The following is a 27,772-nucleotide window of genomic DNA, read 5'->3' as shown; positions in this document are numbered from 1 at the left end:
GCGGGCTGTAGAATTACCTGGGGGGTGGGCTGGTCGGTATGGGAGGGTGAAAGATAAGATTACCTGGTCAGGAGGGTGGGTGGACTATTTGCTCAGGCTGGGAGGAGGGCCCGATCACTCCCTCACCTCGGCGGGCCCCCCTCCTGTTATGCGCGGCACCGAGCGGGAGATACAGCTATTAGTCTCCGGGCTGCAGCAGACACTAGAGCTCCAGCCGCCTGTCCACTCCTGTCTCCTCCTCAGCAATACCGCTCTGCACTACTTCCTGATTCAGTGCGTGCAGAGCGGTATTGCTGAGGAGGAGACAGGAGTGGACAGGCGGCTGGAGCTCTAGTGTCTGCTGCAGCCCGGAGACTAATAGCTGTATCTCCCGCTCAGCGCCGCGCATAACGGGGGGGGGGGGGGGGGGCGCTGAGGTGAGGGAATGATAAAAGTCGGGCCCCCCGGGGATGAAAAAACTTAAAAAAAAAAAAAACGCCTGCAATGCCTAATGGGCCCCTCAAAAACGGAGCTTGAGGGACCCCTGTGCGCTTGCACGGCCGTATGTCCGCCATTGGTACTTATATATATTATGTTTCATAATAAGCTAATACTAAATGTGCCTCAGTCAATTGTAGGTAATACTACACTGACATACCTCCTGACTCTATTTTGATTAATCTCACATTTTTGTGTGTAAAATATTGATACATAGGTATGTATTAGGGACTGTCAATGAGATGTTAATAGTTTTGAGTTGATGCTAATTTTATGCGTATTGAATGCAAATACTTAAAGAGAACCTGTACTGAGTAAAGATATTTAAAATAAACACATGAGGTAACTTCAAATGAACATTACATAGTTACCTTGCCATCAGTTCCTTTCAGAAGCTCACCATTTTCTTCTGACAATAATCTCTTCCAGTTCTGACAATAGTTTGTCAGATCTGAAATATATCAGTTGCTGTCAATAAAATATCAGTTGCTGTCAGTTATAGCTGAGAGGAAAACTGATGTACCAGGTAATGTCCATGTTTCCCTATGGCTCAAGTGGGCGATGTTACAGTTTAACTGTGTGCTGACCAGAAAGCTGTTATGGGTAATGGCCATTTTCAAAATGGAGGACAGAAAATTCCCTTGATCACAGTGAACAAACAGTATGCAGGACAGGAGAAAGACACTGAGGAGTAGTCTACATGGAAGGTAAGTATGACTTGTGTATGCTAATTTTGACTTTTAATTTTCAGTTCAGGTTTTCTTTAAAGCTTGTCATTGGACCTATGCATTACCAAGCTCTGTAGATTTACATCCACTCAGAATTGTCAGCATCTTATTGTCCATCTCTAATATGTATACAGTAATTGGTTTCCTTAACAAACTTCTTAAAATTCAATAAAGAGCCTGGTAATGTTTGAAGGTTGTGAAGAGTTATGACTCCCCTCAGGCCACAGCTTAATGCATGTAAACTGGCAATGCTAAATATAGAGTCTGGCTCTAGAGATACAGCTCTTACAAGAAGAATTTTACACATGCTTCCTTCTGTATATCCATATAAATATACCTAGTACTTTTGTGACATTATCTTCTGAAGGATTTTGTGAAGCATTTAATAATTCATGTAAATAACCTATGATCTTTTTTGTTGACATATCACAAAAATGTAACTGTGCATGCACAGTGTAATTCTATAAAATATGAAAGGTTTGCTGAGGAAAGAATTTGGTAAATCTGTGTTCTTTGGTGCAGATTAGGCTGTTCTTGCTAATACTAATTCGCTATGATTTCGATATGAAAGCGCCACAGTTCTAGTGACGGCACCCCTTCAGCAAAGTTGACAAGGGCACCAAAGCTAGCAAATTGACCCACATATGTCAAATGTGTTAGCATGTTGCTGTAAGCTCTACCGCCTTTTAAAGTAAAAGTGTGATTTAGTCTTCACTTTTATGCAACTGAAGCATACAAATAATGCTTTATATGTTTCTAGTTTATTTGCTTTGAAACCTAGTTTTATAAATTGTTTATGTAGCGTACAGTCAGGTTACTTTGTTTACAAAGGAAACCTTGTCACCTAGTAAGAAAGCCCATCACTGCCTACCTTTCTGGAGACCTCATGTAAAATGTAGCACTAAAGAAAGCTAGATCAAGTCTCATTTACACTGGTCAAAGGGGGTCAGTTTACTGTTTACTTAGTACTGTGTTGCTAAATGATACATAAATCAACCACCATCCTCATAGTATATACTGTAGCAACAAGCAGACCATCGAGTTGGTGCACACAGTTCTTTGTCAAGCTCACAGCACAAGTAGTATAATAAACAAGTTTTGGGCAGCCTTGGCCTGTGTCAAGCTAACATCGAATGAATAAACCGGACTTGAATGTACAGTGAATAGGAAGTGGTGATAGGGTCTTCAATAAAGGAATCCCCCAAAATATTTACTATTCAGCATCATCAAACTCCTGTCCCTACCTCTCTACAACCTACAGTAGGTACATGATAACTTCATCTATCTGCTACTTAGAGATTAACTCTTTGTGGCCAGTATGGCAGCTCAGCAGATTATTATCATTAACAGTCTATGCTGAAGTTCAGTACTGGCCACAAAGCATCAATCTTTAACTGGTAGAGGAAGGTGGTGAATTGGTCAGGTGATCAGTACTCACAGGAAAATACTGGCTGGTGTCCTATTCCATCTGCTTTCTCATTACATCATGGCCTAGCAGGATGCTCATTGAGAAAGAAGCCTACATATGAAAAACGAGGAGGACTGCAACTTGATGTTAGCTGCTGCACGTGGAATAGGAAAACTGTGTGTGTGCGTAAGGAGGAGGCGGGGATAGTGGAATTAGCTGATCAAGGAGTCGAACATTAATTACCAGGTATAAAATATTTCTCTATCTTTTCTGGGTGTTGTGGCATAAACACCACATAGTAAAATGTGAGAGGAATTATGAAAGCAATCTATTTGTGATGCAGCTTGCCTTTGCATATGTCCATTATTAAGGATTACTAACATTCAAATACTGTTCAGTGACTCAGTGTACAGTATTACTGTTTATACATTGCATCACCATTCTCAGTATTTACAGCTGGCTCACAGCTATGAACTACTGCACTTTTAGCCCATTTTACAGCTCAGCTATTTCTGTCATGGAGAAACCTTTACTCTCACAGCCAAAACTTTAATTTTTGACCTTTTGTATACAGCAAGGGTGTCAAACTAATAAAGAAAAGTGGTCTGAAATTCAACACTGGGACTGTGGTGGGCCACTCAATGTCTAGTGGTCACCTCCCTCCCTTATAAAGTAGCCTGGTGTCTAGTGGCCCTCCCCCCTCCCCTACACCCGTTTCATGATGTCTAAGGCCGCCTTCCTTCCCTATAGAGTTCCCTGGTGTCCAGTTATCCTCCCTCCCCTATACTATTTCCTGGAGTTTAGTAGTCCTCCCTCTGATGTATAGTTCCCTGGTGTCTAGGGGCCCCTCCCTCCCCTATACAGTTCCCTGCTGTGTAGTGGTCCTCACTCATACTCCTAAACCGTTACCTGGTGTCTAGTGACCCACTCCCTCAACTATACTGTTCGCTGGCGTTTAGTGATTTCCCCCTCTCTCCCCTATATGGCTTCCCTAGGTGACCTAGGGCTTTACCATTAACATAGCTTCCCTTGTGGTCTAGAGTGGGGAAACCGCTTGCAGGCCAAATTTGTTGGCTCCTGTGGGCCAGAGTTTGACATTTATGGTATAGAGCAGTGTTTCCCAACCATGTCCTCAAGGCCCACCAACAGTGCATGTTTTGTGGAAATCCACAGAGGTAGTTAATCAGCTCTGCTGAGACACTAATTACCTCACTTGTGAATGTTTGTGGTTTTTTGCAAAACATGTACTGTTGGTGGGCTTTGAGGACAGGGTTGGGGAATGATAGTTTAAAAAAACTCTCTCTGTTTTAATTTCTGCCTATGTTCCTGTTGATATACCGTAGCTATCCTGAAGTGTTATCCAGTATTAAAAAAATGTAACTGATCTCCACAAATGAGACCCAAACAACAAGCAATATACCTGTTTTATGGAAGGGTTGCAAAAAGGTTCTTTTAGCTTTCTACACAAGTGTGTACTTTATGTAGAATCACTTATTGCACTATACCAGAACTAAAGTCTTAAGCTCAATCTACACGGAGCAATCCGGCGGCTCGATTAGCCGCCGGATCGCCTCTGCCGCATCCCCGCATGCACCTGCCGCGTCTCTGTTCGCCCGTGCGTGAGTCGGATTCGATCCCCCCTCGTCCCCGCCGGTGCCGATTATCTTCCGCTCGATTCCCTGGCATTGTCCGCTCGTGGGGGACGAGCAGGGAATCGGTGGCGGCGAGATCGGACCTGTTGGCTTAAAGCCTGGTCTACACGTAGCAAAGCCTGGTCTACACGTAGGGGTGTCTTCTTTCTAAAATGGGGTCACTTGTATCGCTGTACTCAGGAGAAGTAGTGTAATGTGTTTTGGGATATATTTTTACACATACCCATGCTGGGTGGGAAAAATCTCTCTGTAAATGGACAATTGTGTGTAAAAAACAATCAAAACATTGTCATTTACAGAGATATTTCTCCCACCCAGCATGGGTATGTGTAAAAATACACCACAAAACACATTATACTACTACTCCTGAGTACGGCGGTACCACATGTGTGGCACTTTTTTGCGGCCTAACTGCGCTAAGGGGCCCAAAGTCCAATGAGCACCTTTAGGCTTTACATGGGTGCTTACAATTAAGCACCCCCCAAAATGCCAGGACAGTAAACACACCCCACAAATGACCCCATTTTGGAAAGTAGACACTTCAAGGTATTCAGAGAGGGGCATGGTGAGTCCGTGGCTGATTTCATTTTTTTGTCACAAGTTAGCAGAAATGGAAACTTTTTTTTTTTTGTCTCAAAGTGTCATTTTCCGCTAACTTGTGACAGAAAATAAAATCTTCTATGAACTCACCATGCCTCTCAGTGAATATTTTGGAATGTCTTCTTTCCAAAATGGGGTCATTTGGGGAGTATTTATACTATCCTGGAATTTTAGCACCTCATGAAACCTGACAGGTGCTCAGAAAAGTTGGAGATGCTTGAAAATGAGAAAATTCACTTTTTGCACCATAGTTTGTAAACGCTATAACTTTTTCCCAAACCAATAAATATACACTGAATGTTTTATTTTTTATCAAAGACATGTAGCACAATACATTTGGACAAAAATGTATACAGAAATTTTACTTTAGGGCTGGTTCAGACGGACGTTTGCAGAGCGTTTACAGCCAGCGTTCAGGGCTTGGTGTTAAACGCTCCCATTCAAGTGAATGGGAGCGTTTGCACCAAGCTTTCAAGCGCGTTTACACAAACGCGGCGTTTGGGTCCCGATTTTCTCTGGCGTTCAAGGAGCCCCTGGAAGCTACATGTAGCTTCCAGGGGAGGTTAACCGCGACGGCTAATGTCCCCCTAGGGGAAGAAAAAACGCGACCGCATCCAAACGCACGCGAACGCTGCTGAACGCGACGCCAGCAAACGCAACGCCTCCAAACGTCCGTCTGAACCAGCCCTTATTTGACAAATTTTATCACAGAAAGTTAAAAAAATCATTTTTTTTGACAAAATTCATGTCTTTTTTGATGAATATAATAAAAACTAAAAATTGCAGCAGCAATCAAATAGCACCAAAAGAAAGCTGTATTAGTGACAAGAAAAGGAGGGAAAATTCACTTAGATGTAGGTTGTATAACCAAGCTATAAACCGTGAAAGCTGCAGTGGTCTGAATGGAAAAAAAAGGCTCTGGTCCTTAAAGAAAACCTGAACTGAAAATTAAGTCAAAATAAGCATACACAAGTCATACTTACCTTCCATGTAGTCTACTCCTCAGTGTCTTTCTCCTGTCCCGCGTCCTGTTTGTTCACTGTGATCAAGGGAATTTTCCGTCCTCCATTTTGAAAATAGCCATTACCCATGACAGCTTTCTGGTCAGCACACAGTTAAACTGTAACATCGCCCACTTGAGCCATAGGGAAACATGGACATTACTTGGCACATCAGTTTTCCTCTCAGCTATAACTGACAGCAACTGATATTTTACTGACAACAACTGATATATTTCAGATCTGACAAAATATTGTCAGAACTGGAAGGGATTGTTGTCAGAAGAAAATGGTGAGCTTCTGAGAGGAACTGATGGTAAGGTAACTATGTAATGTTCATTTAAAGTTACCTCATGTGTTTATTTTAAATATTTTTACTCAGTACAGGTTCTCTGTAAGGGGTAGAAAGACTGTGGTCCTCAAGTGGTTAAACTAACCAGAGGAAGGGAGGGGGACCAGCTATTGGAACATGTTAGTAGCTGGTCCTGTCAGATTAGTAATACAGTAGTTCCTGAGTGTCTATGGATCTAAGAGGTTACCATGGCTAGCTGGGGTTCCAAACTCTTCAATGGGGGTTTGTGCAGATTCTAAATATTTGGAATATCTACATGTTTGTGTTGGGTAGTATCTTAGGACTTTGCTTTATTAATTTTATCTTCAAGATCTTCTGTCCTAGACCAGAGCGCCTGTATTTCCTGGCTCAGCTGGGTTATTAGTTTAGTTGTTGCCAGCTTTCTTTGTAGCATAGCCTTGAATTTTCAAAGCATGCCTGTGTTGCATAGGTATATATCTGTACATGGTTTTGCTTGTGTGGGTCACAGTCTGTCCCAAGAAATGCTTCTCGAAGTACCCAGAAGTTGCCATCTTACTCTAGCCATACTTTCTGCTTGGAGTGCTCAGTGATTACGCTTTGTGGTTGCCTCTGTGGCATACTTGGGGGTATTTGAAATCCAGTGTAGCTTATTAACAGAGACACCCCGCCAATCAAATACTTTTTGGGGGGGGGGGGGGGGTTAGTCGGTGGCACATTAAATTTGCCGCCCCTTGTGACATCCCCAGTGGTTTAGTGGTACTCCCTCATGTGAGCTCTTTAGTGGTACCCTCTACCCCCATCCCATTATAGCTTGCATGGTTGTCTAGTGCTTGTATGAAGTTCACCTGATCACAATGTGTCCATGCTTTTCTGCAGCGGACCACTCTGCCTGCCCAACCTCTGCATGTACCAAGGAGCATGGATGCATTAGGATAAGGTGATGTTTACTCACAAGCCACACTGCTTTGGCAGGGGGACATAGGAGGGGCCCATGGGGAGGGAGGAATGAAGCCGTGTCCCCCCCCCCCCCTTACACACACACCACACACACCACACCCGCACACACGCGCACGCACACACACACACACACACACACACACACACACACACACACACACACACACACACACACACACACACACACACACACACACACACACACACACACACACCACACACACATTCCCAGACTCCCAAATTCGAATTGGCTTTGCCAGCCTTAGAATTGATCGGAGCTGAGCTCCCCAGGTGTCACCCCTTCCATGGTGAAACCTGGTGTGTGCACACGTGCGCCTCAGTACACCAATGGGTTGCCTATTTCCATCTCAAATTAATACCTTGGTTCTAGGGAAGGAGAAACTACTGTAGAACTTTCCTCCTTACATGCTAAAATGCACCTATGCAGTAAGGCTGTCCGTGCAGCATATAACAGTACCATCAGTGGTGTAGCTAGAGACTATGGGGCCCCATAGCAAACATTTTATGGAGCCATCAGATCTAGGCACTTATGAGCAATGCCAGCTGCCCCTACTCTATGGATATGAGTTAACTGCGCAGTTTACATTTCCAAGCAATGTACACTTTGTATAGTCCATGGGCACTGAGAAAAAGTCAGAAGGTGGAGAAACAAAGTGAACACATCAATTACCACCTGGGCCCCCTCCTCTCCAGAGCCCCATAGCAGTTGCTATGGCTATTGCTACTCCCTGAGTACCATATTTTAATTCTTCTGCTTTATGCATGGAGGAAGGGAGCGAGCAGTGTGGGAGTGACATCATACAGGAGGGTAAGTGGGAAAGAACAATGTAATCACCTGTTGCCCGGACAAAGTGATCTGACAGGGGACTCGCTGACCAAGCAATTAGGGGGCGTTGGGGGCTGCCAATACACCCACTGGATTCTCTGCAGATGCAACCGCCTCAACCGAATTCCATCTGGCGTGTGTACAGGTCTTAAAGAGAAACTCCAACCTAGAATTGAACTTTATCCCAATCAGTAGCTGATACCCCCTTTTACATGAGAAATACAATGATTTTCACAAACAGACCATCAGGGGGCGCTGTATGACTGATTTTGTGCTGAAACCCCTCCCACAAGAAGCTTTGAGTACCGCGGTACTCTGGGCAAACTGCTACAATGTAACAATGTTCACCGACAGGAATTAGCTGTTTACAGCTGTCTCTAACAGCCAAAACAGCTAGCAGCAGCTACATAACCTGACCACAGTAAAAATGTCACCATGTAATAAATGTCAGAATGTAAATCTGGGAGAGGAAAGATTTTACAATGAGCAAACACTGACTAAATCATGTATACATAATTATGGTAAAAAATGAAGCACTTTTTTTACTACATTATTTTCACTGGAGTTCCTCTTTATGGAGATGTTAGTAGTGAGGTCATGGCTGACTGAAAAAAGAAAAGTATGGGAATTTACATTTACTTCAACAGTTTGTCCTATTGTTTTCGATATACAACGTTCACTAAGCACTGCTGATGTATTTGTTAGCATATGCTCAGTGTGAACAGGTCAGTGACAGGTGTGCATCAAATGCTACACAAAGCTTACTACATGAGGCTAGGCTGAAAGGATAAGGGAATTACTGAAAGATTCAGCACTTTTATTTGCAAGCAGGAACACTGTGTTCCTCACATGCCTTAATTAAAAACAGCATGAAAACAATTTCTCAGTACAGGAAGGAAACATTTTCCTGCTATTTAAGTGCCACAGATTGCGTCTAATCTTGGATTACTCGTCATTCTTTCTGAGTCAAGTCTGTAATTATGAGTAAAAGTTCTTCTAACTGATCCCATTATGCTGTGTGGGCACAGTTATGGACAATGGTGCTGAATACGGAGTCCCTAGAAGCGTATCCTTTTTTTAGCATGCCAATGTGAGCTGTGCATATTGTATTTGAAATGCCTCCAGCACCAGCAGCTAGGGAAAACACTGACTCTGAGGTAATATGTCAGCAGTTTCTTGCTAATACTCACTGAGTAGATTTGTACAAGCCGTATTCAGTCACGGCATGTATTAATGTTCCTAGCTCATTCTGCTGCTGTCAAAGTGATCTAAAGCCTCCCTGCCTTCCAATAAAATGTACTTGCCTAATTATTAAACTAACAGCCTCGTATTTTATGTCCCCACGCCCAGCAGCCATGGTTGAGTAATTCTGTTGATCGAGCAAGCTTTGCTTTATGAGAAGTCCCCATTATGAGGTCAGAAGGCCATGTTTCCACAGCACGGATTTGTAGATTGAAAACTGAGCTGAGAAATAATAATTACTTTGTCACATAGTTGCTAGATCAAGGAAACCCTTCTAGACTACAGCATACACTATTTGTATACTGAGCATGTGTGACAGAAAGCAAGCAGTTCTTAAATCTAAACTGTTAAGCAGTTGTACTGCTTTCAGGGACGGTGCTGCCATAGAGCCAATGGGGGCAATTGCCCCAAGGCCCCGACAATCGCGCGCCGCCGACTCTGCTAAACGCTGCGCTCCTCGATTTGCTCCCTGGGCCCCTGCATTTGTTGCAGCAGCAATTTCTCACCTGTCTCGGCAGCGGCTGCTGCACAGCCCATGGCACACTGTCTTCCTCCTTCTCTATGACCCTCGGCATGTTATGTGTAAACATGCGCCGGGTTATATAGCAGGAAGCAGAAAGCCTGGCAAAGAGTGCATGGACTGTGCAGCCATTGCAGGGGGCCCGGAGGCTTTGGGTGCCCCTTTGTCTCACCAACCGCAAGTGCAGCCAATTAAAAACAGTCCCTTCTGCCTCCACCCACCATGCAGAGTAGCGAGTAGTGAGAGCGTCTGTAATTTTTTTCCTGCTCCCAGATGCTGTTCACAATAGAACACTCCCTGGTGCCAATCGCCAGCTCCTGGTCACGTGGCCCTCATGGAGTTTGGGGACTTGCAGTACACAGGGAGATTACCCACACTTTCAATATAGAAAGATTTTGTCTCGCACACACTTATGCTGGGAATACACGGTTTGTTTTTTAGCTGATTAGTTGATTTGATAGATAATTTCTGACATGTCTGATCTCCCTTTCGATTCTTCTGCCTCTCGATTTCTGATAGAAGTGAATGGAAAAAGATAAGAAAAATGAGCGGAAGATAAGAGAATCGACTGCAGAATTGAGCTGCAAAAATGATTGAGAGCAGAAATGCACGGCAGAAACATACCGTGTATTCCCAGCATAAAGGATTCCTCTTAAGTTCATACAGGGAGTGCTGAAGCTGAAGAAAGAGGATGATGCCCCTTGTTGAACATATGCATATAAAAAAGCTAGCACATCCAAGAATTATCCTTGTTTTCTTTGCAAATGAGCCTTATTTGCAAGAAAACAATAAAGATCTTTCTTGGATTTGGTAGCTTCTTTATATGCAGATTACCCAGTCTGCCCATCAGGGAAGGAGTTGGTGCTACAAACCACAATAACAAACAAAAAGTTACCTCAAACTATGAAGTGTGTGTGTGTGTGTGTGTGTATATATATATATATATATATATATATCATTTTTAAACATGCTTCAATACCACAATATGCCAGCACTTTAATTTTTAACGTATAGAAGTCTTTAACCACTTAAGGACCGCGGTGTTAAACCCCCCTCCCTAGTGACCAGGCCATTTTTTACTAAAAGGGCCACTGCAGCTTTAAGGCCTAGCTGCAGGGCCGCACATGACAGCACACAAGTGATTGCCAACCCCCAACCCCTTTTCTCCCTACCAACAGAGATTTCTGTTGGTGGGGTCTGATTGCTCCCCCAGTCATTTTAAAAAATATTTTTCCCTCCCCCAGTCAGCCTATCACAGCGGATCGCTTCTGTGTCCCCCAGGGCCTTAGATCGCAGTGCTGTACGTAGTTATTTCGCCGTCTAACAGTCTCTGAGGCCTCTTTCACATTAGACAACGCATGCAGGAGCAGTTTCCTGCACGCGTTGAATCGGCTGCGGCGTGGCGTCAGGATGTTGCGGTGCGCCGCTGAGTAGCGGCGGTAGTAATTAACCCGACGGGAAAACGTAGATTCCCGACAATAAAATGCTCCCGGGTGCGTCGTACGGCAACTCATTAAAACGCAGCGTCGGGTGTGAAAGGTAAAATGAAAGTCTATGGACTTTCATTTTACCCTGGTCAACACAAAGTTTCGACTTTGCGTTGAAACGCTGAAAAAGGGCTCTAGTGTGAAAGATCCCTGAGCGGCGATCACCGCTGGGAGACTGAAGGCGGAGCGGAGCTCCGTCATTAGAGCGGAGATGCGCGCACGCTCTCCTGCAAGCCCCATAGGAAGCCAATCATGCCAGTCAGCGTGGAGTGGTCCTGGGGCTGCCGCAACGTTGGAGTGGTCGGTAAGAGGTTAAAAATAAAATGCAAGTCCTGTCAGTGATTTGGGGATGTTGAATTGTTTTGACAGGAAACATATCAGAAGGAATAAATGTCTTCTTTGTTATGAACCTAAGTGTTTCGCTCTATTCAGAAGATTCAGTGCAGAGGTTTAGGGTCTCTTTATAGCCTGATGCATTAAAAACCATCTTCATATCCGTGTATCACTTTATTAGTGTAATTACTTTTCAGCGTATAAAAAAGTCACTTATGCACAGTAGCACAAAGTTCTGGCTTACTCCACAGGTGCAGCACAGTCACTATTGTCCGATTTATTTTGGGGGTCTATGCGCGGCAATAGTGTGGGCCAGGAGGACGTTTGGAGCCTCTGCAGAATCCAGAGGCTTCCCTTACTTATCTATTATTTTTTGCCTCGGTTCTACTTGAAAGTTAATCTTCACTTCTTTATCTTATTCTTAGTACAATTTTCACATTTTCTAAGAACTTTAAAAAAACGGTATTAGCACCTCAAAGCTCTTTATAACCCCTTATTGCCCATGCAGGCGGGTGAGTGTGGGACTTTACCACCTGAACAATAGCAGCCCATATGATTCCTGACATAATCCACCCTTGCAAAGCATCTTTTGTCAGATTTCTTTGCAGTCCAGTTTCCTGGGAGAATATGGATTTTCCCTGTGTGTGGGTAGATCTTTGGAGTGACGTGGGTGGAACCTGGAGCCTACTTTTATAAGGGGCTCCCAGAACCCAGAAAAGAAAAAAGTACATAGCTAACAGCAGCTTGAATTCAGTCATTATTAGAAAACATGTTTAGTATCTACTGGTGCAAGTAGTAGGCCAGGTAAATAATCAAAATCAGGAAGATATTGACTGTAGAAAACATTGCTCTTGCATGTACTGTAAATACCGGTAATAAGTACTGTAAATTCCGGCCTATAAGACGACCCCCAAATTTTCCAGTTAAAATATACATTTTGGGATATACTTGGCCTATAAGACTAGCCCTCTTGAATGTTGGACATTTGTATACTGTACTGTATGTACCGGTGCTATACTGTATAAACAGGTACAGATACTGGTGCTATACTGTATGTGGTACGCAGTATACAACAACCAACCAATCGCCACAAGTGATGTACCTTACCGGCATTTGGCTGGTTGTTGTATACAAAGCCATTCCAGTGAGGTTCCCCCTCACCTCGTCATCTGGACTGCGTTAGGTCACTTCTTTCTAGGAATCATGGTGAGTGGATTTTCTAATACCATACTCGTACAGCACCGCCCCGCCCTTGCTGCTTTCATACCGTCACCGCATACAGTGGGAATGTGGCCACAGACTTTTTTGAGCTAGCCCACCATATGCGGCAACCTCAGATTCTCAAGTCTGGCTCGGAAGTTTCAGCACCCGCCCTATAAGATGACACCCGGCATATAAGACAACCCCTGACTTTTAAGAAGATTTTCCTGGGTTAAAAAGTAGTCTTATATGCCAGAATATACTATATATAATTTTTGCTTTATGATTTATTTCCTACTTCAATTTTCTACATCATCATGCTTTGTAAGCTAAAATCTGTGTATAAAGTAATTATTTTTATTATTTTTTTTGTGCTTAAATATTTACTTTTTTTCCTGATCTACCACAAATTGCATAGCGTATGCTTATTGTGCACGGATCTCGGGAGATTGGCTGAGATTTGTAAAGGTGTGTACACATGCAAATTTTCTGTCACCCAGAGGAGTCAGAACTTGATGCCTTGAGCGACAGTTCCGGACCAAGTGCTGTACAGATTGTAGACTTGCAATGTGTTCTGTTTCTATGAAGGGTGGAGGAGGGAAAATGGCACAACTCTGAATGGGCAGGGTGAGCAGGGGGAAAAAAAGGGCTTGTGCTAGGCCAAGACAATTTGGCACTTCGAATCTCTCAGCAAAACATCTGGACCGACTCAACCAACAACCCTGCAACGTGACCACGTCCAGGGCCGGATTTCTGGCAAGGCCACATAGGCCATGGCCTAGGGCACTAGAAATTTAGGGGTGGCTCAGTGAAGGGCAGTAAAGCTGTTCTATGCAGCCATCCCTATCTGCAAGGACAGCTTTAACATTTGAACTCTCTGTCCTGTACTTGTCATCCCTGCAAGACATGTAAGCTCTATCCTGAAGGTACTGTACACATCAGCCTAACTCTCATGGTGACACAATAAATGGGTCCATCATTAACAAGATGGCAAACATAACTTAAAAGTTCTTAAGGAAAACATAACTTATAATCTATATGCGTATTACTAAAATAGCTATTGTCTGTGAAACCAATGATGGAAAATAAGGAGAATTCTCATTGGGGCACACAGAGATAACAACCATACAGACGGTATAGTTGGCCTTGTGCGGTAAAAAGTACAAATCCGGCCCTGACCACGTCTCACTGAAAGCTTCAAAGCCAGTGATTCCCTTTTTTGTTGGATTACAGGACAGGTTTAGTCCTCAAAGGCCATTTCCATGCCAGTGTTTAGGATGGACTAAGAAATGGGTAAATGTATTCTACTTGCTGAACCACATCTTTTCTGATTCAGTCCCATCAGTTAATTTAAGTTGTGCCAAAAATGTGTGAGGATCTCCACTCTTGAGTACTAGAGTTTAATATCCTTGGTTTCAGGTGATATAACTGGGTGACTTTATATTTAGCTTTATATCTATCAGGTTGTACTTACCTGCTGGGATTTATAGGTAGTCTCAGCTGTATATTGTACATTTGGCCTACTGGATCCTACCTTCCATGAGGATGAAAGGGCTGAGGAGTGATTCTTCATGTCTGAAATGAGGAAGCAATGAGACAGATTTTAAGTATTAATATAGCAATGCTGAGAAAGTGAAATTACAAAAATTCAGTATAATCTTGACCCAGGGATGGTCACCATCGGCTAAATGTATATGTGTGAGCACAACACTGATAGGATTGTCCTGAGGCAAGCTTTACAGTGGCTCTCTCATGGTCCTCCCACTTTTGCACACTGAGTTAAATTGGTAATGGAAGCGGTACAGTAAGAAAGAAAGAAAGAGAAACAAACACACAAAGAACAGAAGACTGTGTAGTAGACGAGAAAGGTGGTATTGATAACTTAATTTGTAGAAGTATGGGTGATAATTAAATTGCATTTACAGTGGGTTGCAAAAGTATTCGGCCCCCTTGAAGTTTTCCACATTTTGTCACATTACTGCCACAAACATGCATCAATTTTATTGGAATTCCACGTGAAAGACCAATACAAAGTGGTGTACACATGAGAAGTGGATCGAAAATCATACATCATTCCAAACATTTTTTACAAATAAATAACTGCAAAGTGGGGTGTACGTAATTATTCGGCCCCCTGAGTCAATACTTTGTAGAACCACCTTTTGCTGCAATTACAGCTGCCAGTCTTTTAGGGTATGTCTCTACCAGCTTTGCACATCTAGAGACTGAAATCCTTGCCCATTCTTCTTTGCAAAATAGCTCCAGCTCAGTCAGATTAGATGGACAGAGTTTGTGAACAGCAGTTTTCAGATCTTGCCACAGATTCTCGATTGGATTTAGATCTGGACTTTGACTGGGCCATTCTAACACATAGATATGTTTTGTTTTAAACCATTCCATTGTTGCCCTGGCTTTATGTTTAGGGTCATTGTCCTGCTGGAAGGTGAACCTCCACCCCAGTCTCAAGTCTTTTGCAGTCTCCAAGAGGTTTTCTTCCAAGTTTGCCCTTTATTTGGCTCCATCCATCTTCCCATCAACGCTGAACAGCTGCCCTGTCCCTGCTGAAGAGATGCACCCCCCGAGCATGATGCTGCCACCACAATATTTGACAGTGGGGATGGTGTGTTCAGAGTGATGTGCAGTTTTAGTTTTTCGCCACACATAGCGTTTTGCATTTTGGCCAAAAAGTTCAATTTCCATTTTGGTCTCATCTGACCAGAGCACCTTCTTCCACATGGTTGCTGTGTCCCCCACATGGCTTGTGGCAAACTGCAAACGGGACTTCTTATGCTTTCTGTTAACAATGCCTTTCTTCTTGCCACTCTTCCATAAAGGCCAACTTTGTACAGTGCATGACTAATAGTTGTCCTATGGACAGAGTCTCCCATCTGAGCTGTAGATCTCTGTAGCTCGTCCAGAGTCACCATGGGCCTCTTGACTGCATTTCTGATCAGCGCTCTCCTTGTTCGGCCTGTGAGTTTAGGTGGATGGCTTGTCTTGGTAGGTTTGCAGTTGTGCCATACTTCTTCCATTTCTGAATGATCGCTTGAACAGTGCTCTGTGGGATGTTCAAGGCTTTGGAAATCTTTTTGTAGCCTAAGCCTGCTTTAAATTTCTCAATAACTTTATCCCTGACCTGTCTTGTGTGTTCTTTGGACTTCACGGTGTTGTTGCTCCCAATATTCTCTTAGACAACCTCTGAGGCCCTCACAGAGCAGCTGTATTTGTACTGACATTAGATTACACACAGGTGCACTCTATTTAGTCATTAGCACTCATCAGGCAATGTCTATGGGCAACTGACTGCAATCAGATCAAAGGGGGCTGAATAATTATGCACACTCCACTTTGATTTGTAAAAAATGTTTGGAATCCTGTATGATTTTCGTTCCACTTCTCACAGTGTACACCACTTTGTATTGGTCTTTCATGTGGAATTCCAATAAAATGGATTCATGTTTGTGGCAGTAATGTGACAAAATGTGGAAAACGTCAAGGGGGCCGAATACTTTTGCAACCCACTGTATGTGTTGCCTCAGGGACATAAATTAAATGAACATCAATATAATATGACTTGTTCAAACATCAATAAGAATTGTGTATGCTTAAAGAGTACCCAAGGCATCAAGAAGGGCAAAAAGCAAGTACTTTCCTAAGGAGAGGGAAGCTTCTGGATCCTCCCGAGGCTTCTCACACTGTCCTCCGGTCCTATGCAGCTGCCCGGGATCCTCCTACATATTAGGACCGCACACCTCTTGTTGCATGAGTGCAGCCTTGCCTGCACAGTAGCACGGAACCACTCATGTAAGCAGACACGATACGGTCACAATCGTCTTTGACAGTGACGTAACTAAGGAGCTGGGGGCCCCAATGCAAGTCTTACACGGAGACCCAAGCAATCTATTGATGTTAGGCCCCAAAACCTAACAAGGACAGCTGCAGTGTCAGAGAGGGGTTATTCGGAGTACAGGAACTGTTTAAGGATTACCACTATGTAATGCACATATAGAGGTGTTTATTACGAGTATAGCACCAATGAAAAGCTAATAAGATGGATGAAGGAGGGCCCTTCTGGTCCAGCGGCCCTGTTGCGGTCACATCCTCCACGTCTCCTATTGCTACACCACTGGTGGTGGAAGAGAAGCACACTTGCGAGCTTGGAATCTGACAAGCGGGTGAACACAGGACAGCAAGGGAAGCCTGTTAAAGAAGTCTTTTCCTCTTGACCTGAGGTTTGTCTCAGGTACGCTTTTAAGGGTCCTTTTTTCAGAGATGATCATAATTGTATTCTTTTTTTTTTTTTTTTTTTATTGTTGGAAGAAAAAAAAAAGACTTGTTAGCAATTATGTGGCAAAATATGATGGTTGCTGAAGGTTAGTAAATTACTGTAGTTTTTGCTGCTGCGGTCATATGCACATACCTGAACCATTAAAGGATAACTGAACGTGTGAACATAAGAGAAACATAGATACACATATTAAAAGTCAGCACGGTGGCATAGTGGTTGGCGCTCTCGCCTTGCAGTGCTGGGTCCCAGTTCGAATCCCAGCCAGGTCAACATCTGCAAGGAGTTTGTATGTTCTCCCTGTGTCTGTGGGGGTTTCCTCCGGGTACTCTGGTTTCCTCCCACATCCCAAAAACACACAGATAAGTTAATTGGCTTTTCCCTAAAAAATTGTCCCAAGACTACGATACAGACATAAAACTATGGTAGGGATTAGATTGTGAGCCCCTTAAGTGACAAGACAATATACTCTGCACAGCGCTGCAGAAGATGTTGGCGCTATATAAATACTAAATAATAATAAAAGTCCTGCTATGAAATTATCTGCATTTGCAAATACCAGTTCACTTTACTCAATGGAAATACAAAAGCAAATCACACCAGTCAGGGGGATGGGGTTTTGCAGGGAGGTAAGGGGGATGCTGTGAGGGATGCCGCACACTACATTCACAATGGTATGTTTGCCAGCACTCTGTTCATGGGTACTTTGATTGAGCAGTCCTTGACTTTCTGAATGGGGTTAGCAGAATGGAAGATGTAAAAATAAGAGCTGTGGAAAATAAACCAGATGACCTATATCTGTTTATTCACAGTGCTAAGACATTGTAATGTGCTTGTAAACAGCACTGCGACCTGTGTCTTTTATTTTGTTGAACCCGTTTAAGACATTTCAGCCTAGAGCCTTAAAATTACCAAGCCTGGACATTTTAATGGAGTTCATGGTTTAAAAGAAAATTGTATTGAGGACCCGGCCAGTCTCGTCTAAGTTTCTATTGATTTCCTCTTGGCCAGTGTATTGTTTTTTAATCTAATGGTGCTATTTCATGACTATTTTTCAGCTGAATGTGTATTTAGAGTAACATCTGTGAAGTTGACAAATGATTTTTAGTGTTGGCTGTCTCCAAGCTGGTGTAGGACAAATGTGCAGCTGTGTGTGCTGCTGATGGAGGGCGATTTACTCTCAGCGGAGCCCCCTCCAGCTTCTGCTTTTAATTCTTTATCTGTTTTGTTTAGCAGCTGGAACATACCGAGTGCTTTTAGAGTTGGAACAAATAACATTTTCTATCAGATCCTTTTATTAACAAGTACTCTCTAGATGGATAGCAAGGCTTATTTCGGCCTAAGCGGTTTTCTAGCACTGTCCATATCTGTAAATAATTCTTTATATATATATATATATATTTATATATATATATATATATATATATATATATATATATATATATATATATATATATATATATATATATTATGTAGCGTACAGGTTTGTCTAAATAAAGTATCTTTTATAGCTAAGGATTCTCAGACTTGTGTAGACAGTACAGTTATGTTGACTGCAGTCACACTTGTATGTGAAAAGACTGCCGACATAGCAAAAAGTGAACATTATTAAGACTAATGCATGGAATGTTTAAGAACACCGTGACATAATTGAGTTTTCTGATAGTCATTAGTCCTCAGCATCACATATGTTTAACCACTTCCACAACACAGGTTATTTTCACTTAGGCTGCTTTCACAGTAAGACGTTACAGGCACAGTGAATAATAAGTAGCCATGTGCCGCTACGTAGCCAGGCACATGGCTACTTATTATTCACTGCACTTGCAGTGTTTACTACCTGGAGCGGCCGCTGATTGGCTGGCGGGACCACGTGATGCGGAGAGCTCCGCTCACGTGGTCTCCGCAGCTTATCCGACAGAAAAGGTGCACCAAGAGCTGCTTTTAACGTGGCTCTTAGTAGCGTACTCCACCACCACCAGGCGTTGCGTTAGGGGCATGTTATGCGACCTATAACGTCCCCTAAACGCAACGTCCTGGTGAGAAAGCCTTAAAGGATACATGGGGTGACCTAAAAATTGCTACTGTAGTTAAAACCCACACATTTTATTTGCCCATTTGTTCTGGTTATTACAACATTTAAATCATGCCCCCCTAGTACAATGTATGGTGACAATATTTTATTTGGAAACAAAGGTGTATTTTTGCAAAAATAACAGTAATAGAAACTCATGGCATGCATATTAAAAAAAAAAGCTGAGTCCTGAGTTTTATGTAATTTTTTCAAAATGTTGTCACTTTTTTATTTAATTTTTTTATTTTGGTAACTGTGTGCAGGGGAGGAGGCAAAAGGGGTTAACAATAAGTGTGGTTTTAAGTGCAAAGATTGCTCACACCAGATATTACTTTGATTTAAGTTTTTCATGTTTGTGTATTTTGTAGGTTTTTTAAACTTGTTCATTAAGCAGTTTATGAAAGCATTATTATTATTATTATTATTATTATTATTATTATTGTACTTATAAAGCACCCATTTTATTATGCAGCGCAGGCCATTAAATAGGGTTACATACAATGTAAGCAAGGCGTGTCAGACAGAGAGGTAGCATGTATCATTTTAGCCCAGTACTGTACGTCTTCTACTCTTTCAGGCAATCTCAGTCACAGCGATGAACATATGTTCATGAATTTAAGACATAGATCATGCTTTTCCTGTTGCTGTCCAGCCCAGCGTAATAGCCTATAGGAAATGCTTGAGGTAGCTGACTCAGTAGCTCTGGTAGCTGACGGCCACTAGTCTCACGGCTTTGCTGCTTTTCTTGTTGAATTTGCAGAAAAAAATAATTGCAAAAGGCAAAAGAAATGAACTGGAGGGAGAAATCTCAAGATTAAAGCTGATTTATCTGGACTGTGCTATTAGTAATTTGTCTCCCACACCCACCTCATGATGAACTCAAGGCTCCCACACCCACCTCGCATTCTCAGAATGCATTAGCAGTGCTTTGTAGCATTATAACCTTCTGTGTGATAAAGCATCACACAGATCCCAAGAAACGTGCAAAGTTCCTATAGATTCGAACTTCTATTCAGGGCTGGTTCTCTTATGAATCATGGTGAAACATTTGCATCAGGTGCAGAGATTTCAGGGGCAGCATTTTAGTACTATGTGTACCTTCCTGAGGAAAAATCGAGTGGCTGAGGGTGAGCAGTTTGTTTGTCACAGACTCACAGCTAGCCAGTGAGCTGTTGTGTTGAGCTGCAGCATGTCATGTGAGAACATTAAAGAGACTCTGTAACATCAAAAACATCCCCTGGGGGGTACTCACCTCGGGTGGGGGAAGCCTCCGGATCCTAATGAGGCTTCCCACGCTGTCCTCTGTCCCACGGGGGTCTCGCTGCAGCCCTCCGAACAGCCGGCGACAGACCCGACTGTCAGTTCAATATTTACCTTTGCTGGCTCCAGCGGGGGCGCTGTGGCTGCTTTCGGCTCTGAAGTAGACGGAAATACCCGATCTCAGTCGGGTCCGCTCTACTGCGCAGGCGTCGGAAACTTGCGCCTGCGCAGTAGAGCAGACCCGACGGCGATCGGGTATTTCCGCCTACTTCGGAGCCGACAGCCGTCAGAGCGCCTGCGCAGGAGCCGGGAAGGTAAATATTGACGTCATCTTGCACGGAGGGCTGCAGCGAGACCCCTGAGGGACGGAGGACGGCGTGGGAAGCCTCATTAGGATCCGGAGGCTTCCCCCACCCGAGGTGAGTACCCCCCAGGGGACGTTTTGACGTTACAGATGAAGCAGAGTAGATTGTCGGGTGCTGTGTGATCATTCCAAATCGGGGGGGGGCACATCCTCACAAGTGTGCCTCAGGCAGCAAAAAGTCTAGAACCTGCCCTACTTCTATTACTGATTATGCACCATGAGAGTGTTTATTCTATGCATCTCCACTGCCTTTGTGCATGAGCTAGGCTTCTACATGCACATGAAGCCATTTCATCTTTTTAAATAAAACAAAACAATGTGGTCATAGGACTTAGGCTGCCTTGCTGGCTTTCCATCAGAACTGTCTCTACCACAAAGCTATTTGGCTTTGCAGGAATTAACATGGTACATAACAAGCCACTGTTATGATGGCATCATCTAACCTTCTTCAGAACTGTTGGGTAAAGAGATGCAGTAGCATTACATAAGGAAATGGTGAAAGGTTAGTTAGAATCTCTCTAGCCACTGCTCACACTGATTAAAAGGTCTGATAAACTACAGTGTGTTAAACTACTTGTGTATCTTTGCTCTCTACTGTTGTGCACTATGTACATCACTACAGAAGATGTTGGTGTTCTTTAAATAATAACAAAAAAATAATAATAAAGCTGTATGTAGGACCATATTTTTGTTGACCTGGACATACAGCCCATGCTGCATGGCTCCAGGCACCTTCTAGTAAATACAAGGGTTTTTTCCTACATGTTCTGTCAGCCATGTCATGTAAATAATTGCATTTCTTCAATTGTACCAACACATAATGCCTAAAAAGGACAACTGAGGAGCAAAGAGAGCCTCAAAATAAGGCCAAAATAAGGGACAGTTCCTAACAATATATGTCACTGCTGTAGTACATATGGATACTGCCCTCTAGAAAATAGAAGCAGAAGCTTAGAGGTTACAGTAGAGGTCTGTCCGTATTGGTGGTACAGGGTAAAAGCGATCACCAGGCTAACCATTGGATACATCTGACCCAGCAGTTATTTCAGCATCAGCGTGAATTAGTTTGTATATTGTTGTTTTATCCTGGTAGGGTGGCGAAAGCAAAGGTTGAGTATTATTATTTTGTCTGTTTGTGCACAAACCTGCCAGAATAAGCAATCCAGTTAGGAATCCACCAGTCACCTGAGAGTAATTATAACTGAATTTAAAGTGGAATTTTCTCTATTTTTGTATTATTATCTTATTGTGGTATAGAACTGGAAAAAGTTAGAATAATTGCTTCCACTTACTTCCCACTGCTGGAGAATCTCTCCAATGCAGACTGTCAGTGATAAACATAGTTTTTGTAAGCTGGGGGTGTAGTAAGCATTTGTTTGGCTCTATTGTTGACTTTCTGCAATCACTGTTGATGGTTAATGAAGGTTAAGAGAGCACACAAAAAGCAATTTAAATCTGACAAAAGTTATCACCATTCCTGGATGTTTGTTTGGGTGAGATGTTCTGCCTTTCCACTGTTCCTTGGATCCTCCTCTCTTGGTCCAAGTATCTTGCTACTGTTCCTTTAGACACTCTCTTTTCTCCCCACCCTTTCTATTATGGGTAACACATGACCTATTTCTCATCCACCGATTTCATTTGTTTTTTAAAGGCACAGGCACTTTTTAAAAATAGTTATTCTACTGTCTTTGCCAGTGGCGGACAAAGCCAAGAGTGGGCCCCTGTTCAGAATAAATAAAGGGGCCCACTGTGAATGGCCATGATCATATTACAATTATTTGGATCCAACTGTAATCTGATAACCTGAAAGTACATGAATCTAGGCTACATTCTGTAGGCACTTGTGTATGACTTTGCCACAAGCAAATATCACTGTTCCTCTTGGGTTTCAGAGAGAAATACACAGAGAAGAGCCTACAGAATACTCATGCCCTAACTTTGGTGCAGCTGCATGTGCCCTAAAGGGCATGGGGCCCCTATGTGGCTGCACGGCCTGCACAGGCCTATGTCCGCCTCTGGTCTTTGCCACGTTACATCGGCACTCAATGCACCTGCACTTTTGATTTACATATTGAGCATTTTCTCCCTCCTTGATTATATTGATTCAGCTACTCGTTTACTGGCATATGACTTTTGACGACTGGGTTGTTTATCATATATTGTTTTACTATATTCATATTTGTCATACTACCTTTTATGGAGTGATCGTGTTTTATAATGCAAATTTGTTGTTGGGCCATTCTGAAGGCATAATAAATCTGTACATACCCACTTTCCCTGACATTAAGCCCTAGCAGGAATTGTGAGCATGCTTGAAATATAAGCTCTACCCTGAAAGTAAGTTTTAGCTGCAGTAAGGGGAAAAAGTATGGCATTTTGTGTTTCTCCAGGAGCCAATGATCTCATGGGCAGGACCAAGGTACCGTCATTGGGCCATTTACTCATTTACTAAACAACACATAAATTACAATATTATAAAGGGTGCTCTGATCACTAGAATAAACATAGGTTTCTCTTGAGCACTGCAAAGTCAGAGAGAACCATTTAGTGTCTGCAGTCAGATCTTTAGTAATTGCTGACTGCATTGAGAGAAGGCAAGATGGCATCCACCATGAAGCTGCCCACAGATTCCACAATTCTGACCAGTAAGGTGATCTCAAGCTGTTAATTAGTAAAACAAAGACCTCAATTCACTAAACTTATCTCCTGTCTTTAATAACTCTTCTAGAGTTGTTACCATGGTGATAAGGCATGTAGTATTCAGGAAACATTTTACCTCAAGCAAGCCTAAAGTTAACTCTTCTGTCTTTAAATTAACTCTCCAATCCTTAAAATAACTCCAGAGTTAAAGACAGGCTGTTAATTAGCTGCATGTGAAAATAACTACAGAGGAGGTAAATTAACTACAGAGGAGGTAAATTAACTACAGGAGAGGTAACTTAAGGAATGAAGAGGTAAGATAACTCTCTCACGTGTGGAGGTAAGTTTTCTCTTGCCTTATTATCTCTAGCATGATCTTAGTTAGTGAATTGAGGCCAAAGTGTATTGATGTATGTAGACCACTTCACACCTGAAGTGAGAGAATTATGGAGCCTGACATTACACATACTCTTCCGAGTAGCTACCTACTCATAGCTACTCAGAATTGAAAAGTTAATTACAGGACCTGTGGGGGCGGGTAAGGGAGGGTTAACTTACCCATGCTGCAGTCTGTTCGAAAGCGTTCCATTCACGTCCCACATTGAGTTTCAAGTTGCGTTCCACGTTACTTCCACTCTTCCTCCTTGCGTGTTGAAGCGTGGGTGTGACTGGGATGTGACAGACGGCAGCATGGGTAAGTTCACCTGCCCTCACTACTGCTGTAATTAGCTTTTCAATTCCGAGTAGCTACTGAGAACAGCATGCCTAGCTGACATATTTAATTTTTTAAACAATGCAATTTGCCTGGCTGTCCCTCTGATTCTGTGTCTGTAATACTTTTAGCCACACACCCTGAAAGAGCATGCAGATCAGGTGCTCTGCCTGAAGTCTGACTGAATTTGCCGCATACTTATTTCAGGTGTGTGATTCAGACACTACTGCAGCCAAAAGGATCAGGACGACTTCCAGGCACTTGGTATTTTTAAAAGATATATGGAATCCTTCGTACGCCTTTCATTTTAGTTTTCCTTTCAATGTTTCCCCAAAAAATGTATGGTGTTCATCATTGGGGCTTATTTACATTTGTGCCTTTATATGAATTTTCCTATTGAGAAATGAAAATTTTGTCTCCAGGAAAAAGAGTGCCATAGCACTCGGAGGGACTCTCGGGAGCAATCTATCCACTACATCACTATATCACTGCCCTACCATATTCTGTAAAGATTAGTGTGTGGTTATTATTTAGCATCACTTTGTAGACTTATTTACAGCAATACTGCAAAAGTAGCTACAAACAAGCCAATCTCAATAGCCTCTCTCCTGCCTATTACAGGTCCGGAATATCAGAGGAACGCTTCACCTGCAAACTGTGGGACTCTACAGTACACAAGCACCCTCTAGTGGTAAGCTAATATATTCTACTACATGGGAAAAAGTGTGTGTGTTCGTGTTAATGTGTTTGTGTTCATTCTTAGGAGTCTCAACACTCCTAAGATAGGTAGGGTAAATGACTATAGGGACATACTTTTTTTTTCCACATCAGTTTTCACACTATTTCACTTCAATCCCTTAGCTTACAGCTTATGTGAAGAAAACAGGTGTTACACCTCTCGCCTTCCGATGAGACATAAACCGTCTATATCAGCCTGGCATTAGCAATCTGTTAGCTTTGGACCAATTACACATTTATTAAGCAAGAGGAGTCTATAGATTGTACAAGACTGTATGATATCACAGATTGTATATGTATGGTTATGTCGTAAGATGTGGTGGGGATGTGTTGTGATTTGTGGGGGTTTATATGAGCTAATTTAATAAACATACGATTTGTGAGAGAGTGACTCTGTTTAACTTTGAGGTCTCACACTCCATCCCCTACCATAGTCATAGTGTCATGTGCAACCACAGTCTAAGGCCAATATGAGGAAAGCAGTGCAATTTGTTTTTGGGATATAGGAGCTAACTGGAATACCTAGATGTAACCCTCACTAACAGGGGCAGCACATTCAGACTCCATACAGATAGTGTCCTGGCCCAGATATGAAACTGATGCAAGTCAAGAGTGCTATCCACTACACCACCATGCCACCCACAATAGTATGTACATGCATTATTGCCATCAGGCATTTTTTTTATAGTGCTGACATCTAACGGCATGATTTACGGGGATTTTTTTAAAGGACAACTGTAGTGAGAGGTATGTGGAGGCTGCCATATTTATTTCCATTTAAACAATACTAGTTGCCTGGCAGCCCTGCTGATCTATTTGGCTGCAGAAGTAACTGAATAACACCAGAAACAAGCATGCAGCTAATCTAGTCAGATATGACAAGGTCAAACGCCTGATCTGATGCATGCTTTTTCAGGGTCTATGGCTAAAAGTATTAGAAGCAGAGGATCAGCAGGACAGCCAGACGACTGGTATTGCTTAAAAGGAAATATATATGGAAGCCTCCCCATGCCTCTCACTACAGTTTTTCTTTAAAGGAGCACATCAGCACAATAGTTCTAAATGACATTCATAAAGGCTAAATAACAATTTATGTTCTACCAGGTAGGGTAGAGCTGTATTGCTACATACAGAAATTATAGCATATTTCTGGTGTTTGGACCTGACCCCTGCACAGGTGGATGCTTACAACTAAAATTCATTAGTTTCATCTGGTTACCTCTGTATTCACAGGCACCATGAAGTCTCCTGCTTTCCCACCACCTCCATACTGCTGTACTACTGTACTGTACCAAGCATGCATGCGTAATACCCCTGACTGTGTGTGTGTGTGTGTGTGTGTATATGTACTTGGCATAATAGCATATTGTAATCCTGTCACTAGATAGGCTGTTTAAAGGATCCTTTGCAAAATAAAGTGTTTCTTTAGACTCCTATTCAGCAGTGGAAGGTTTAATTTAAATACTTTGCAATTAAAGTGTATCGTCTGCTGGTTATTGCTTTATCTTGAAGTGCTGGACATGATTTATATTCAGTGAACAATGCTTAATTAGTGTGAACCAAGCCCAACTAAAGGGGCCCATACGCTGGTCGATTTTAGCAATCGATCGGCCGCAAAACGAAGCACAAACGATCGGCCGATCGATTTGCGACCATGGAGTTGCATTGGATCTAATGGTGCAATAATGCATTTAGGTCAATTTTCAATAGATTTCCAATAGATTTCCTTCTGAAATCTATTGGAAATCTTTTCCTAGTGTGTGGCACACATTAGATAGATTCCTGACCGATTCCAATTCTGATAGTTGAATCTGCTGAAAATATGTGTAGGGCCACCTTGAGGATCAAGCCTACTACATGTTATTTGTTTGCCATTAAGGGATCTCTGATCATGCTGGGTGATCAGTTAGAGGTAATAAAGTAAGATTTTCTATTTTTATAAATGTGAGCATTTGATTGGTTATTGTTACACACACCGCCCTATTCTCTCTTCCCTTGGATTGTACATTTTGTGTGTGAGAGATCAGCAGTTTTTTCCGCTGTGATTCTGTGAAGAGAACTACAACCACCTCTATTACAGAATATACTGTCTTCTTGTTTTGCAGATGTCACTGTTCATAGTAGCCATGGACTCCCTGTTATAACAGTCCCCTTACCATCTCGCAATGAACGTTGCCAATTCACCATCAAACCTATGACCACAACATTGGGGAAGTTCTTAAAGGATGTCCAAAGTGAGGACCGAGGAATTGAGAATGTGGCTGCCGTGTCACCAGGTACAAGAGAAGGAACAACACAAACTAAATAATAAAAGTAATATTACCTGTTTTACTTTTATTTGGAGGCTCATTCCCACAACAGGTGTGGAGAGAGGGGAACCTACAAATAACCACAAGGCAGTCAGATTTTAAAACATGGCCTGAATACACAAAGTCTGTTCTATCTGCTGATATTTATCATGTTTATAAACCTGATTGCTTGGCTTATCCAAGTATACTTGTTTGGGGCTTAGAATTGGGGAGGGGACACAAGCATCTCATGTTTAACACTTACTTTTGAGTGGCTGTTCCCTAGGGGCCAGTCTGTATGCTCTCCTCCATCCTCTTCAGCCAGACCCACAGGTGCAGTAGTTTTATAAGCCCATAGTGGTGTCATGCGTTTCTGGCCACCGCAGTGCATGACAGGAGAAGTAGTCTTTCAATATTAAAAGATCTCTTGGCCAGGAGATGTACTCACATTGAAGATCTATGTCTACCGGCATGAAGACGCAAGCGTGTCAAAACCCCATTGTCAGAATAAGATTTATGGAGCCAGCCAGCAGAGGGAATCACACTCCGAGCAGCCACCGGTTTGCAACACCCCTTGGCCATGGATGATTGCAGAGTGGGGAGGTATCCCTTCCACCGTTCACATAAGCTTTAAAGATTTTACATTTTG

General features: G+C 42.6%; 1 protein-coding gene across 3 annotated transcripts in view; it reads left to right on the top strand.

Moving 5' to 3' along the window:
- Positions 1–27,772, top strand: part of MCUB (mitochondrial calcium uniporter dominant negative subunit beta) — a 182,819-nt gene that overhangs the window by 114,350 nt on the left and 40,697 nt on the right. For all 3 annotated transcript variants that reach the window (XM_068281561.1, XM_068281552.1, XM_068281542.1), the window contains exons 2-3: positions 24,719–24,788; positions 26,941–27,111. In XM_068281561.1, the coding sequence (XP_068137662.1) occupies positions 24,719–24,788; positions 26,941–27,111 (241 nt within the window). The remainder of the gene's footprint in view (positions 1–24,718; positions 24,789–26,940; positions 27,112–27,772) is intronic.

This window comes from Hyperolius riggenbachi, chromosome 1 (genome assembly GCF_040937935.1).
Source record: "Hyperolius riggenbachi isolate aHypRig1 chromosome 1, aHypRig1.pri, whole genome shotgun sequence".
NCBI classification, from domain to species: Eukaryota; Metazoa; Chordata; class Amphibia; order Anura; family Hyperoliidae; genus Hyperolius; species Hyperolius riggenbachi.
This window is presented reverse-complemented; position numbering and strand designations above follow the sequence as displayed.